General features: G+C 40.9%; 1 protein-coding gene across 6 annotated transcripts in view; it reads left to right on the forward strand.

Moving 5' to 3' along the window:
• Positions 1–15,494, forward strand: part of Rubcnl (rubicon like autophagy enhancer) — a 42,679-nt gene extending 27,185 nt beyond the window's left edge. For all 6 annotated transcript variants that reach the window (XM_046454235.2, XM_046454234.2, XM_046454236.1 and 3 more), the window contains 6 exons: positions 1,215–1,279; positions 6,508–6,746; positions 7,199–7,260; positions 12,739–12,892; positions 13,612–13,702; positions 14,933–15,494. In XM_046454235.2, coding sequence (XP_046310191.1) covers positions 1,215–1,279; positions 6,508–6,746; positions 7,199–7,260; positions 12,739–12,892; positions 13,612–13,702; positions 14,933–15,045 — 724 coding nt within the window. In that variant the 3' untranslated portion in view covers positions 15,046–15,494. The remainder of the gene's footprint in view (positions 1–1,214; positions 1,280–6,507; positions 6,747–7,198; positions 7,261–12,738; positions 12,893–13,611; positions 13,703–14,932) is intronic.
• The last annotated feature ends 269 nt before the right edge of the window (positions 15,495–15,763 follow it).

Here is a 15,763-nt window from a genome sequence, read left to right on the forward strand (position 1 = left end):
ATCCTTAACTGTAAGTATTCCATAGCAACTAAAAATTAAATAGGCTTTAAGGCAATTTTAAAGTGGTTAATAATGGGACTAAAAAATCAAATATTACAATTTGAAAAGACTGGATCATTCCATATTTCCCATGCCGGTAGTGTGTACTGAAAATTAATACATTTTCAAAAGGGAAAATTCAATCTTGAAGAGCACTCCTATAATTGATAAATGTAGCAGAATATCAATAAAAACATTCTCATTCTTTTAGAAATAGCAGAAGTCAGAAAAGACTTAAAATCTAAAATGACGCAGAAAAGTAAATAAACCGTGCATTCATGTGAATGCACACACACAGAGAGACTAACAGTAGTTTAATTGTAATTTGTTCTGAGATTACATGACAGCTTATAGAGAAAGATTACAGAATAGACATTTTTACCAACTCATTTTTCCACTCCTTTTGGTTTGTGTTAAATTTGGTGAGCACACTCCAGAGGGTCATAAAGGGACTGTGGAACCTTGTTGATTTGGCCTTAAGGAAGTGCCCCATAGATTCATTCTGTTTTTTTCTTTAGAGAGTATGGCAAGAAAGTCTTTGGAGCTGCTTGGGCAGAAGAGCTCACTGGCTCTCTAGGCCTTGTGAGAGGTCACTTTTGTTGGCATGGGATATCTCTTCTGTAGGGATTCTCTCGATCGTCTCTAAGGTAGATGGGCAGAGACTTAGCATACTTTTGCATTCACCATTTTTGCTGGCCTTGAACTCCAATTCAATTTTAACCATCTTGTCTTGGTGAAATTGTGCACAGCAATTCAGTAGGAAACATTTCCATGGAGTATTTCTTCCATTACCTCTTTTCATTGAATATCTTTGGATCCATTTATGAACTTTCCAAAGACATCACCTTTTGGTGTCGTTCCACTGTAATATGGAGAAAAACTCCTGTGCACGGGCAATGAAAAGTTCTTAAAGACCCCATGGTGGAGTAAAAATTTGTGATTCTGACCTCTATACTTTAGGGACAGAATAGAGTTTTAAAGGGTTTAAGCTTTAAAAGATGCAGATAGTTCAATTAGAAAATTGTACTGAATAAATCTCATTTTTTTTTCCAAATGATAATTGACAAAATTAAGGTCCCAAGGGAAGAAACACATCATGATGTCCATTGGTTAAAAAATGTTCCATTGGCCACCTCTGAAATGTTAATGTTATTATAACCATTTTCTGTCCTCAGGAGGGAGCTGGTGGTAGTGGCCCAGAATTTTCTCTGTGCTGGCTGTGGAACTCCAGTAGAGCCTAGTAAGTGTGGATAATGGATTGCTTGTCTGTTACATGATGATAGAGTAACTACAAAGTTGTGTGACTGACCAGGAACCAGAAGGATCAGAGTCCTAGCTGCCTCCACATTAAGCATTTGACTCCAAATACATGGCTTCCCTGCGGATTTTCAAGGGGACGCTCACTCTTGATTTAGGGATTTGCATCTCTGGATTTCTCCCTCCAGTATCCACCCGACCTGCACAACGTATTTAATGGCTGGTTCCTTTACTTCCATGACATCTTTGCTCAAAAATCTTGTGTTTTTCCCAGGGCTGCACTATGAAAAATGCCCAGCTTTCCATACTGACCACAAGCAATTACACGAACACTTTGTGTTAGCTGTCATTATGTTTTATTTGTAGCATGTTCTTCCTAGAAAATTTTTATTTCACTGATTTGTCTCATTAACTGTCTCCATCACTAGATTATAAACTGGGAGGCTGATATGTTACTGGTTTTGTTCATTGTTTTATCATCTACTCCTAGAAGAGTGCTGGGCTCATAGCTGGTCCTCAAAGGTTATTTGTTGAGAGAATGAATGGCTAGTCTGGGAACTGGGCAGCTTTTTCAGAGAGAGTTGGAGGAGGTAGCCTGCCGGGATCATTTCTGGGCTGAGGCCTAAGAAGCCAGCTTCCCCAGCAAGTTTCCCACTTGGGACTGGGAATTCCTTTCACTTCTGTCATGTGCTCTAGATAAAAATAGATAAAAATAGAAAGCAGAAGTCTGTCTGGACTTCCTCTACTGTATTGGATGACAGGCATCGTAGTTAGAACCAGTTTTCTTTAACTGACTCATTTACTCAGTTAGTCTGTTGGTTCCCCACTGTGTCCTGGTGCTTCAGTAAATATCAGATTCATGAGTCAGAAACTATAGACATGTGACTGTGAATCCCACTAACTTCTTAAGAACTTCCTGAGTTTGTTTAAACATGGAGCTGCGTGTCTACAGAATTGGCACTGTGGTGAATTTTAAACATGGTCTTGCCTTTGTGGAGTCCACATAAATCATCAACCATGCAAATAAAACCAAGGGTGTTGTATGTAAGGAAAGAGAAAGGTGAAAGTATTATGTGGTTTATAGCAAGCAACTTTTTTCTCACAGTTCTTAATTGTACATAATGGTAAGATTCATTGTTATGTATTTGTACATGCACATGATACAACAATGTAATTTGGCCAATGTCACTCCCCAGTGTTTCTCCTTTCTCTCCCTTCCTGCCTCCTCCTAGTATCTTTCCTGTCCTCTACTGATCTCCCTTTGATTTTAAGTAATGTCCCCAGCCCTCACCTTTCTTTTCCTTTTTCCTCTTTAGCCTCCACATATGAAAGAAAACACAATGACTCTTGACTTTCTGAGTTTGGCTTATTTTCCTTAACCTAATGGTCTCAAGTTCCATCCATTTTCCTGCAAAAGACATCATTTCATTCTTCTTTGTGGCTGAGTAAAACTCCATTACAGCAAGGGAACTTAATCTGCTCTTGAGGCAGGGCTACTAGGAGTGAGAGGTTTTGTAAGAAACGGATTGTCCTGTAAAGGTGGGTGCTCATCATGTGCAGAGTGTGTGTGGCAGCACTGGAGAGTGAGAAAGAGAGAGAGTGCATGCTGGAGCACAGATCGTGCAGGACCTTAACAACTATGGGCGTAGTTGTTCATGACGTGTTAACCATTTTGGGCTTTTCCTGTAAACTTCCTTTAGCTCTTGGGATAACTTTTTAAACTTTGTATTCGGAGATAATTTTAGACTTAAAAGAATTATTGCAAAAATAGTACAGTCAGTTCCCAAATCCCTTTCTCCGAGCTTCCCCCAATGTCAACATCTTATGTAATCACAGTAAAATTAGTAAATCTGAGACATTAGCGTTGGTGCAATACCACTAATTATAGACTTTATAGATTTTTTTTCAGTTTTTTTTAACCACTGTCCTTTATTTTTTCCATAAGCCAATTCGGAATTTCACATAGAATTTAGTTATTCTTAGTCGCTTTTAATCTCACACTGTGAACCTGACATTTCACCCTTTACTACTAAGCATATCCTAAAAATGAGGATGACAAACAGCACACCAAAATAAATAAATAAATAAATAAAATTCAATATTGTCTGCTAGTAGTCCATTTTCATTTGCTGCTCTTAAGATATCAATTATAGCTTATTATTTTATGTGGATTCCAGTTGAATTTCATACCATGCATTTAGTTATCTCTTAAGTTGGATGCATTCTATAACTTCTCTATACAATATGATAGCCACTTGCTCATGTGGCTATGATTAAATTAAATGATTAATTAATTAACTTGTGCGATAAATGAAAAATACAAAAACTATCATATGTAACACATGGCTACTGTGTTGGAAAGCACAGATATAAAACATTTCCAGAAAGTTCTATTTGGACAACACTGTTTTAGAATACTTCATTAACTTTTCACAGAAGAACAATTTCTGCTTAGAGCAGGATTTCTCTAAGTTAGTGCTGTTGCCTTTGTTGTGGGGGATGTCCTGTGCCTTGTAGGATATTTAGCAGCATCAGTTGCCAGTAGGAATCCCCCAGTAGTGACAACTAAAAATGTCTCCAGCTATTTCCAAATGTTCTTTGAGGGCTGAGAGCCACTAGGTTAGGACACTTTGTTCTGTTTTAATTAAGGGTCTTAGGAAACCAGAAGAGATGAGCATAATTTATTCTGTATAGGTAGCATAACACTTGTTATGTATTCAGTGAAGTTTGATGAATGAGTGAACAGATGTTGAGACGTTAGGGGTTTTAGATGTTAGGGGAAGATGAAGTCCATCAGGAAGATTTATTGGCCCCTTGTTTCCTTCTTTCTCCTCCAGTCTTGCCAAGTTTAATCAGGAATGTAGAGTATAGAGGCCAAAAGATACCTTTTATAGTTTATTTCCTGCCATGTTTGTAGGATTTCTCTGATTTTTTGTTGTTGTTGTTGTTGGTGGTGATTTCACTGTTTAAAATGACCCCTGAGCATAGTGCTGAGGTGCTAAATAGTGTCCCTAAGCACAATAAGGTTATGACTGTTCTTATGGAGAAAATATGGTTTATAGTGCTTTTGGATTTGAATTCAATGTCATAAACCAACAAAATATATTAATTAGGGTGCTTTTAAACAGAAATATACATGAAATAAAGTTGTAAATTGATCAGTTGCTGGAAGCGTCATTAGGGGATGCTGGTAGGTTCCTGGCCCTGTCTTCCCCAGGAGCAGTGGTTCAGCATTGGCTAATTCAGCGTTCATGGCACCTTATGGAGCATAAGGAGTGCAAACGGTGAGAACCCGCTGTGTTAGTGTGCTTTTAAAAATCAGCTCTGAGTGTAACCTGGGCCTGAGGGATAATTTGGGCAGAAACAGAGGCATCAGCTCCTCCCCTTCCCTCCACCAAGTGCAGCAGAGGAGGTGCAGGGCTTGACAGCCATAGCTGGACCTCTGCCAGCCCAGGCCTGGATTAGAATCCTGCTTGTCTTCTTCCTGCTTGCATGCCCCTGCCTTGACTTGACTCCCATTACTTGTGTTTTCATCAATGAAATAAGGAAATAATATCCCCTACCTCACACAGTTTCGAGTCTGATATAGCATATGTCTGACATGTAAGCAGTGTGTGGCACAGAGGAGGTACTGGAGAAAGGTTGCTCCCATGGCCACTCAGGCCTTGTATAGTTTTCAAGCCATTCTTTGGAAACCTTATTCAGAATCTGCAGTGTGCTGGTCCTATAGTAGCTGCGTTCCCAACCATTATTTCATTAATTCCCACAGTGTACGTCACTGAATATGTCAACTGGTGATATTACACCTCTCCCAGGCATGTTAGTTAGAAAGGCACATGAGTCAAACCAAGGATGATAAATATCCAGCTTTCAAACCTGGCTCATTTTAGATCCTAGTGTTGAGGGAGGGGTACCTGGGAGACTCCAGGTGGATCATTTTCCTTCTAGTGGTAAGTGCAGGGATATTTGTCACCTTTATGTTTATGCCTTTCATTTATTGATATATTTTATTAGGGAGGTTTCCTAAAATAGTGCCGATTCATGTTTGCAAATTAAAAAGTATGAAGAGCACCAATCATTTTCACCCACTTTCCAGAAATATTCACTATTGGCTCTTGGTGGCATCTAGACTATGTATGTATGTATTTTTAAAAACAAGATTGACATCATATTATGTCTACCTGTAACTGGGGTGTGCCTCCCCACAACCTCCCCCTCGCCCTCTGGGGTGTAGCACTTCATGCTGAAGCACTGCACTTTACACTGAGAGTGCTGCACTTTCGGAACAAGTTGCCTTTTGATGCACACTTTGGTTGCTGCTCCCCCGACCCCATCTTGGAGGTACTTTAGTGAGTACCTTTGTGTGTGTCCATGTGCCTGTTGCCATTTGTCTGATGGAATCACGGAGTTGGGATTACTGCTGCACACGCAACACTGAAGCATGTCCCAGCAGTGTGCTCCTAAAAGGATATTCCCTCAGTAGCCAGGGTGAGTGCCTGCCCCTGGACACCTCACCTGTTCTAAGTCGTCTAGATGTGTGACACTATGGAGGAGAACAGAGTATCTCACTGCTTTAATACGCATTTCCCTGACTCTTATGAAGATTGTTTTTTACGTCTCTTTTGGTTATTGCTTTGCTTTCCATGTAGGACCTGTTCCCATCCTTTGTTCATTTTCGTATTTTTCTCTTTGACATGTCAGGGAACTCTTTTGCATGCTGCTTCCTAGTATTGTGTATGCACTGCTTTGGTATTTACAAAGCACTCTTCCTGTATGTGATATTGAATCCAGTTCTGAGTTGCATTTTGTGGTTTCAGGAAAGTTGGCCTGAAGAGATTCTGAGCTGTCTTAGGTTTTCCTGTTAGTGACAAGTGGAGTCCGTGCTCCCAGCCAGATTTAAGATCCTAAATGGAATGCTCTTTTTGTTACATTGCAGTTTGCTTTATCCATCTTCCAAACCCAGGAGTATTTAGGGAGGGTTCTAATTTTCCAGCATCTATCCCCTGTAGCAAAGCTTGTAAGTGTCTACAGTGTAAATTCCCAAGTCCTGCCAGTGTTTTTCCAGCTGTCATGAGGTCATGTATGACTTTACCATCTTAAAAACAGCCATTGAAGTCTTTGAACCTTGCATAGGAATTGGTGGTGGTGGGCAGCTCTGGGTTGATTTCCAGCCTTAGGTGTGTGACACTCAGTCTCTGATGTGCTTGGCAGAGTTTGTGAAGCGGCTCCGGTACTGTGAATATCTGGGGAAGTATTTCTGTGACTGCTGCTACTCGTATGCAGAGTCCTGCATCCCTGCACGGATCCTGATGATGTGGGACTTCAGGAAGTACCACGTCAGCAATTTCTCCAAAAAGCTCCTGGATAGCATATGGCACCAACCCATATTCAATCTGCTGAGCATCGGCCAGAACCTCTATGCGAAAGTCAAGGAACTGGACAGGGTAAAGGTGAGCAGGTGCCTCTGCAGGGGAAGTGAGTTCAGCTAAGTGTCCCAGGGCAGGAAATGTACCTCACTCTAGTTTTAGGGCATCCCATGCAGACCTTCTGAAAGGCAGATGGACTGTGATGTAAATGAAGTTTGACCTTTGGGGCCCTCACTTACACAGACTCCTTTCCAAGGCCCCTACTAAATATAAGTATGTGTTTTTCTTGAAGAAAGTCCCAAAGTTGTGTAAAGCTTCAGGCTCCACAATACCTGGATCCATCCAGGACCCTCTGTGGATCTGTGGATTCAGTTCTGAACCCCTGCTCTAGAGGCTGTTTGCTTTAAAGGTTTGTTTTCTCCAGGGGTGGCAGTCCATGGTGGTGAGAAGTAGCATTTCACTTTGACATGTACATTGCCAATGTTATTGATTGTTATTTAAATATTTAAATTTCCCTGTTTGGTTTCTCACCTTAGGACATCCAGGAGCAGCTTTTTCATATCAAGAAGCTATTGAAGACCTGCAGGTTTGCTGCCAGGTATGATTCTTGACTGAGACAGTCCATGTTCCCTCCTCCAGCGGCTGATCCTCTGAGTGCCTCTGGGAACTTGCTCCCCAGTTCACAGGGCTTCTTAACATGGTGATTACCTCATGGCTGTCCTTGGGAATGCAGACCACCTCTCAGAATTGCTAAATCACTGGTGGAGTAAGAAGAATGGGCCAGGATAAGGATGAAACAACTCTAGCTAATGGCTTTTTAGTTGTTATTAATAAATTGTAGTGAATATGTATGGCCGCAAATTTACCATCTTTTTTAAAAAATATTCTTTTTAGTGGTAGACGGACACAATATATTTATTTATCTTTATGTGGTGCTGAGGATTGAACCCAGGGCCTCACACATTCTAGGTGAGACTCTACACTGAGCCACAACCCCAGCCCTCAAATTTACCATCTCAATCATGTTAGAGGCAGTTCAGTGGTGCTCAGTCCATTTACATTGCTGTTCTCTCATCACCACTGTCCATCTGCAGGACTCTTTTCCTCTTGCAAACTGGAAATTACGTATATGTTCAACATACCTGCCTGTTTCCTTCCCTGTCCCCTAGAAAATACCTTTCTACTTTACACTTCTATGAGTAGTGACTACTCTCAGTGCCTCATACAAGTGGAATCTGATAGTGTTTGTCTTTTTGTGGCTTATTTCACATAATAAAATGTCCTCAAGAATTCATCCATGTTGATTCATGTGTCAGAATTTCCTTCTGTGCTAGCATGTATGAGGCACTGGGTTCCATCCTCAGCACCACATGAAAAATAAATAAATAAAATAAAGGTTTTAAAAAAAGAATTTCCTTCTTTTATAAGGCTGGACAGTATTCCTGTGGGCCTATATCCATCCACTGAAGGACACTTGGGTTGCTTCGCTGCTTTATGAATAATGCTGCTATGAGCAAGGGGCCTGTTCAGTTCCTCAGAAAGGAGAGGCAGGAGGCCTGTCAAACCTGGGCGAGATCACAGACCTCTGACTCTACTTTAGAAGCTTATCTTAAGGATAAACTTGTGATATGAACAGAGATTTAGCTAAAATGTAGTTTTTAAAATAAGAAATCATGTTTAAAATCTAGCAGGTGTTTACTAACAGGATGGATGGTACTTAAATTGATACTACATGCATAGGATGGACTGCCAGTCAGTAAAAATTTAGATGTGAATTCATTGAGAGATTTTTTTTTTAATTTTTATTTTTAGCTATACATGATAGTATAGTGTATTTTGACATATTATACATACATGGAACATTACTTCCCATTCTTGTGGTTGTACATGATGTGGAGTTACACTGACCATATGTTCATATGTGAACATAGGAAAGTTTTATCTGATTCATTCTACTGTCTTTCCTATTTCCATTGCCCCACCCCTCCCTTTATTCTTCTTTGTCTAATCCAGTGAACTTCTATTCTTCCCTCCCCCCAGTTATCGTATCAGTGAGAACATTCAGCCTTTGATTTTTTTGAGATTGGCTTATTTCACTTAGCATGAGAGTCTCCAGTTCCATCCATTTTCCTGCAAATGCCATAATTTTATTCTTTTTATGGCTGATTAATATTCTATTATGTGTGTGAGTGGTGTGTGTGTGTGTGTGTGTGTGTATTACTTTTTTTTACCCATTCATCTGTTGAAGAACACCTAGGTTGGTTCCATAGCTTAGCTATTGTGAATTGAGCAGCTATAAACATTGATGTGGCCATGTCACACTGTCCTTTGTGTATATGTTGAGGCGTGGGATAATTAAGTTAAAGGGCGGTTCCATTCCAAGATTGGTGAGGGATCTCCACACTGCTTTCCAGAATGGTTGCACCAATTTGCAGTTCCAGCAGCAATGTAACAGTGTACCTTTCCCCCACATCCTCACCAACATTTATTGTTGCTTGTATTCTTGATAATTGTCATTCTGACTGGAGTGAGGTGGAATCTCAGTATAGTTTTAATTTGCATTTCTCTCATTGCTAGACAAGTTGAACATTTTTTCATACATTTGTGGACTGATCATATTTCTTCTTTGAAGTGCCTGTTCAGTTTCTTTGCCCATTTATTGCTGAGAGCCTTAGCCAAGTAGGAATGACATGGCATTTTTAATTGAAAGGTGACCCTGCTCAGGGATTAGGGTGGCTCCAGGTTTAGGGTGGATCCTGCTGGATTAGGGTGGCTCCAGGTTTAGTGTAGATCCTGCTGGATTAGGGTGGCTCCAGGTTTAGTGTGGATCCTGCTGGATTAGGGTGGTTCCAGGTTTAGGGTGGATCCTGCTGGGAATATGGCGGATCCTGCTGCCTCAGGCGCCTGCTCCTTGAGTTCCTGTTGAGTTCTGAGAGTATTTTGGGACGCAGAGCCCGGTGGAGGGTGAATTTTCCCAGAACGTGTGTGTAGAGTGCGGGTGAGAGTCGGGAATAAAGAGTTGCTGTTTGAATCTACAAGGGGTGTGGTGGCTTGGTTATTTTGTGCCCAGCCAGACTGTGGCAATTTATTGATTGAATTATTTGTTTGTTCGTTTTTTGTTGTTGTTGTTTTTATTTTGGTGTTATGTTTTTTTTTTGAGTTCTCTGTATACTCTGGAATTTAATGCTCTATCTAAGGTGCAGATGGCAAAGATTTTCTCCCATTCTGTAGGCACTCTGTTTACATTTTTTGATTGTTTCCTTTGCTGTGAAGAAGCTTTTTAGTTTTATACATCCAATTTATTGATTGCTTCTTGAACTTTAGAAGTCTTATTGAGGAATTCAGTTCCAAAGCCGACATGATAGAGAGTTGGGCCTACTTATTCTTTGAGTAGGCACAGGGTCTCTTCTGGTCCACTTTGATTTGGGTGAGTGATAGGGGTCTAATTTCAGTTTGTTGCATATGGATTTCTAGTTTTCCCAGCACCATTTGTTGAAGAGGCTGTCTTTTCTCTAAGGTATGTTTATGGTGCTTTTGTCTAGTATGAGATAACTGTATTTATATGGGTTTCTCTTCTGTACCATTTTGGTGCAGTACTATGCTGTTTTTGTTATGCTAGCTCTATAGTATAATTTAACTTCAAAGTATTGTGATGCCTTCTGCTTTGCTTTTCTCACTGAGGATTACTTTGGCTACTCTGGGCCTCTTATTTTTCCAAGTGAATTTCATGACTGCCTTTTCTATTTACATGAAAAATGTCATTGGAATTTTAATAGGAACTGCATTGAATCTGTGTTGGGCTCTTGGTAGTATGTCCATTTTGACAATAGTAATTCTGCCTATGGGAGATCTTTTAAGGTCTTCAATTTCTCTCTGTAGTTTTCATTGTAGAGGTCTTTCACCTCTGTTGTTGGATTCCCAATTATTTTTTTTGAGGCTATTGTGAATGGGATAGTTTTCCTAGTTTTTCCTTTAGTTGATTCATTACTGATGTATAGGAACATAATTGATTTTTAAGTGGAAGAAGAGTCAGTGACTTAAGGGGGTTAAGATGTTCATTATAATAAATGAGGTCATAGGCTTTTAGAATGTTTTGTTTAGATTTATATCTTTCATCATGGTGATACGTTGCTTTTGGGTTTAATTTCCTAGGAAGGACCATGTATCTGTGTCAGTAGTCATTGGCCCCTGAGCCCCGTCTGGTATCATGGGCCTGACAGGTTAGTGCTTCTCAGGGTCTCCATTTTCCTCATCCATGACATGTGGTAAAACCCACACATCCTCCCTTCTACAAAATCTTGTGAAATAACCATTCTGTGCTTCAAATTTAAAAAGTTAGCAAATATACGTTAAGTGCAGGGGGAAAGTCAGACAGCTCATGGTCAGACTTCATGTTACACATGTCAGACTTCATGTTACCATGAGGGTACAGAAGAGGCGGTATGGAGCACACTTAGGGATGAGGTGGGGTTGGGAGTAGAGAAGGCTTCCTGGGGGAAAAGCCTGAGCCTGAAGGGTAGGTTGGAATCAAGAAGAGGAATCTGGAACCTCCACCAGAGGGTGCAGCATGAGTAAGTGTCCCATGCTGGATGGAGAATTAAGCCAATATGACTTTGTGGAGTGCCAGGTCTAGCACAGGCTACCAGTAACTGTTTTAGGATATTCAGAAGGAGACCAGGGTAAGGTTTAGATGCCTGTGGTTACTCAGGTATCCCTGACTGCTGGCACTCGGATGCCTTAGTCTTCAGCCCAGTGCTGGACTTACAGATTTAGAGTCACATACCTGTTTGTGAGCAGTAATTCTCTTGCTAGCTGTCACAACAGTCACTGGCACTGATACCCTTGAAATTAAGTTGGAATGAACAGGGTGTCATTTTGATTTCATGATAATCAAATGGTACTAGGTACATATTTTTTTATTAAATAAATGTTTATTACTAATTTTTTAAAGTAAGATGTGGGCAGAGAAAGAGGGAAAGTTTTCAGTAGGTTCTATATAAACTTTCTCTAATCACCTTTTTTTCCTGCAGACAGCAATGGAGATTATGGGCAGTGTCTATACTCAATTTCCTGAAAGTAAAGAGGTTCTCATTGACTCTTGCTCCCAGAGCACTTTCAATGGTTTTTTAAGTGACTATTCCTATTTTTTTTAAATTCATTTTCTTTTTTTTAAAATTAATTATTTTAATTAGGTATATGATAGCAGAATTCACTTTTATTCATTGAACACAATTGCAGAACAACTTTTCATTTCTCTGGTTGTACACGATGTAGTATTGCACCATATGTGCAGTCTAGATGCTCTTCAATAGATGAATGGATAAAGAAACTGGTATATATTCACAATGGAATATTACTCAGCACTGAAAGAGAATAAAATTATCGCATTTGCAGGATGGAGTTGGAGAATATAATGCTAAGCAAATTAAGCCAATCCCCAAAAAACAAAGGCTGAGTATTCTCTCTGATAAATGGATGCTGATCCATAATGAGGGTGAGGGGGACATGAGAAAAACAGGAACTTTCATTGGGTAAAGGGGAGGAAAAGGAAGGAAGTGGGTATGGGGGCAGGAAAGATGGGGGAATTGGTACACATTTTTAAGAGTTGAAAATCAAATGTTCCACTGGGTGCAGTGACTCACGCCTGTAATCCTATAGGCAGAGTCAGGAGGATCACAAGTATATTTTTAATATTATAAAAAATATAAAAGGTTGGGGATGTAGCTCAGTGGTGGAGCAACCCTGGGTTCAATCCCACTACCAAACAAAACAAAAACAAAAAAGAAAAGTGTTCTGTTTTCTCTGTGCAAGGAGGGTTGGGGCAGCCTGCCCGAGTTACATTTCTCTGCACATTCTTGGAATCACGTTTTGTGGAATTTCATTTTCTTCCTGGCATCTAAGCACACTTGCAATAAGTAGAGTGGTACACAAGATTCACTGGTGTTCTCGTAGGTATTTTTTTTATTGATTTAAAAATATTAATGTTGAGTGCCAAGAGAAAGCATCTGCCCTGTCCTTCCCACCCCTGTGTACTGTGTGGGTGTCTTTCTGAATCCCTCTGCTTTCTCTCTGACAGTGCATTAAAGGAGTTTGAGCAGGTTCCCAGACACTTGACTGAAGTCCTCCACGTGTTCTCCCTGGAGGACCTCCTCAGGACCAAGAGAGGGCTGCTGGCACCCTTACTCAAGGACATTCTGAAAGCAGCCCTTGCACATGTGGCCAGCTGTGAGGTGAGGGTTTGCTGGGAGCGGGTGGGTCCCTGACCTGTCCCCTAGCCAGGGCCTGTGCAGCGTGCTTTTTACATGAGACCAGTAACTCCCACAAACCCTGATTGTAGTGCCAGCGACACCATTTACAGATGAGGAGACTGATGTTCAGAGCTTCGAATTAATGGACCCAAATCATCCTGCTGATTACTGTGAGAGCTGGGCTGCAAGCCAGGGCCCTGGGACTTAGTCTGGGTGCTGGAGATGCTTGATTCCAGTCCTCTTGAAATAGCCACATGGACTCCAATGTAACAGAACAGGAAGCCCTGTGTCTGCATGAACTGGAAGATTGCAGTGTAGCATGGAAATGAAATTCCATCATTTAAGAACACAAGTTGAGAGTCCGGTGTGGTGGCACGCATCTATAGTCCCAGCTGAGGCAGGAAGATCCCTTGCACCCAGGAGTTCCAGGCCATCCTGGGCAGCTAGCAAGAGCCTGTCTCAAAAAGAGAGACAAATAAACAGAAAGCTTAAAATCATGATCTTTCTGTGCTTCAAACTGTCTTGGTGAGAAATGGATATATGTGCCTTTTTTTGTTATTGTTCTTATCCAGTTTTTTTAGAAGCTAAAATCATAGATATTCAAAAATTGATGATTATCAAGTTCTGTAAAATTGGTAACTCAGTTTCTGTATCAAGAGAAGCATTTCCAGTTTCTGACTTTCTGATGCTTTCTTTTACAGCTCTGTCAGGGAAAGGGCTTCATTTGTGAATTTTGCCGGAGTGCAACTGTCATCTTCCCATTTCAGACGGCAACTTGTAGAAGATGTTCAGGTATTTTTAATAACTAGCAGAAACATAGTAATCGCTTAGCTTAGTTCCAAAGTTAAGTTTAATGACTTAATCACAGAGTTAACTTCAGCTGCATAATAGCTTAATAACTTGGGCACAGGTTTTTCTTAAAAGTTCAGTGTGGTTGTGTGGTGGGTTGGAGATGACCCAGTTTGGGGTCCATGGGGAGGAATATTTGGTGGAGCAGGGATAAAGGATGAGGTCTGCTGGGGTTTTGGATAGAGGAGATGTTCCTGCTTTTGCCTGGGCTTGCCCTGTTTTGTAATTGGATCATGAATTGTTATCTCCTGCTCCTTTTGTGCTACTTTGGTGGAGTTGAGGAGCTGTTATAGAGGCCATGTGGCCCCCCAGGCCTAAAACCTTTACTCTGGGGTTCTTTACAGAAAAGGTTGCTGGTGTTTATTCTAGGATATCAGTGCCCAAGGGAATCCTGTACTCTGGATTCATGTTTTATCAAGAGAGATTTTAGTAACATGTCCCTTTTTATGGGTTTTATCAAGAGAGATTTTAGTAACATGTCCCTTTTTATGGGTACATTCTCCACTTAGGCCATCCCAGGGTTGTCTCCCCTTACCCTTTAAGCAGTGTTGCAGGCCTGCAGGACAGGTTTCCCATCAAGAGAGGCAGAAATTTCCATTCAGAATATCTCTGTGGGGGACATGAAGCCAACAGGATCAGAAAGGGGGAAAAGTTCACCTGTTCTGTGGTTGCACTCAAGTCTCAAGCCCATCCAGTGGGGGAACTCTGGAGCCTGGGTGGCCTTTCATCATTGTCCCGACTTGGGGACAGAGAGCTTGCTGGGTCAGACACTCCACAGTGACCAGTCACTGGATGCAGGCTGTTGCCAAGAAGGGGGCATGATGTTGAATGAAGCAGCTCTCTCCATTTAGGGCCATTTCCAGAGAAGCAGTGCCACCTCCCAAGGGTTCTCAGCCACCAATTCTCTCAAAGGCTGGGGAACCCCTGCCACATGTTTGGGCAGATCTGGGGACACTGTGTGGCATCTTCTATGTTCTTTAGACTCTGCGAGCATCATGTTCATGACTTGTCAGGTAATTTATAACACCTGTGAGTTTTAACCTGGCTGATTACTTTTTGCAAGACTCTGGGTTCTGATTTGGATCCCTGCCTCCCTGGGATGGGAATGAGCATCATTCATATACGAGAAAACAAGATGGTGTGTTGTCTGACAGCTGATCTCCTTGCTTGCAGCATGCAGGGCTTGCTTTCACAAACAGTGCTTCCAGTCATCCCGGTGCCCTCGGTGTGCAAGGATCACTACTTGGCGGAGACTTTTGGAAAGTTTGCCCTCTGCAGCAACGTGATGCCCCTTGAGTATTGTCAACCGTCGTTCAACATGCCTTATGATAAAATGCATTTGTGTGTATTATTGTCACTTTGTTTTTGGTATCAGGAATTGTATATTTATGAAAAAATATGGCCCAGATTTCTCTTTATTATATACATATATGTACATATTTAAAATTTTTAAAATGCATAATTTTTGTTATTAAGTATATTGTTACTAATACGTGTTTACACATGGTAACATACTAGTGTACACATGTGTGACATTTTTGCTGCTACTAGGGTTATTTAAGAGTTTTTAAAGGGCATTTCTTAAATTGTATTGTAATAGTTGTATTTAGTTAATCTTGGAGCCTTTTATAAATTGTAACTGACAAAATGAATTAGTTCCTCTTCCTTTAAAGCTTGTTTGGTGAAACTGGTTCTTTCAGTGAACAGAAATAAAACCTGAAATCTGTCTGCTCCAGATTTTTTTCTTCAATAAACATACTTCTACCTAAATGCCACTTTGCAATTGTGTTAGCCTTACATACCTATTCCAGGCTTTGCTTAGAAAGTGTATACCTATTACACAGCCTGTGCATGCAGGTCTAGGTGAGGTGTAATTACAAGTGGTTGCCCCTAGATGGCAGTGTTTCAGCAGCACACATACAGCCTATTTGCCATCCCCGGTCCACATTCATGGGACGTCAAGGGAGACAAGTAAGTAGAACTTCATCCCTGCTCTTTGGGATA

The sequence above is a fragment of the Marmota monax genome, unplaced genomic scaffold (genome assembly GCF_021218885.2).
Source record: "Marmota monax isolate L192 unplaced genomic scaffold, Marmota_monax_Labrador192_F-V1.1 WCK01_AAM20220418_F8-fsc00011, whole genome shotgun sequence".
Taxonomy (NCBI): domain Eukaryota; kingdom Metazoa; phylum Chordata; class Mammalia; order Rodentia; family Sciuridae; genus Marmota; species Marmota monax.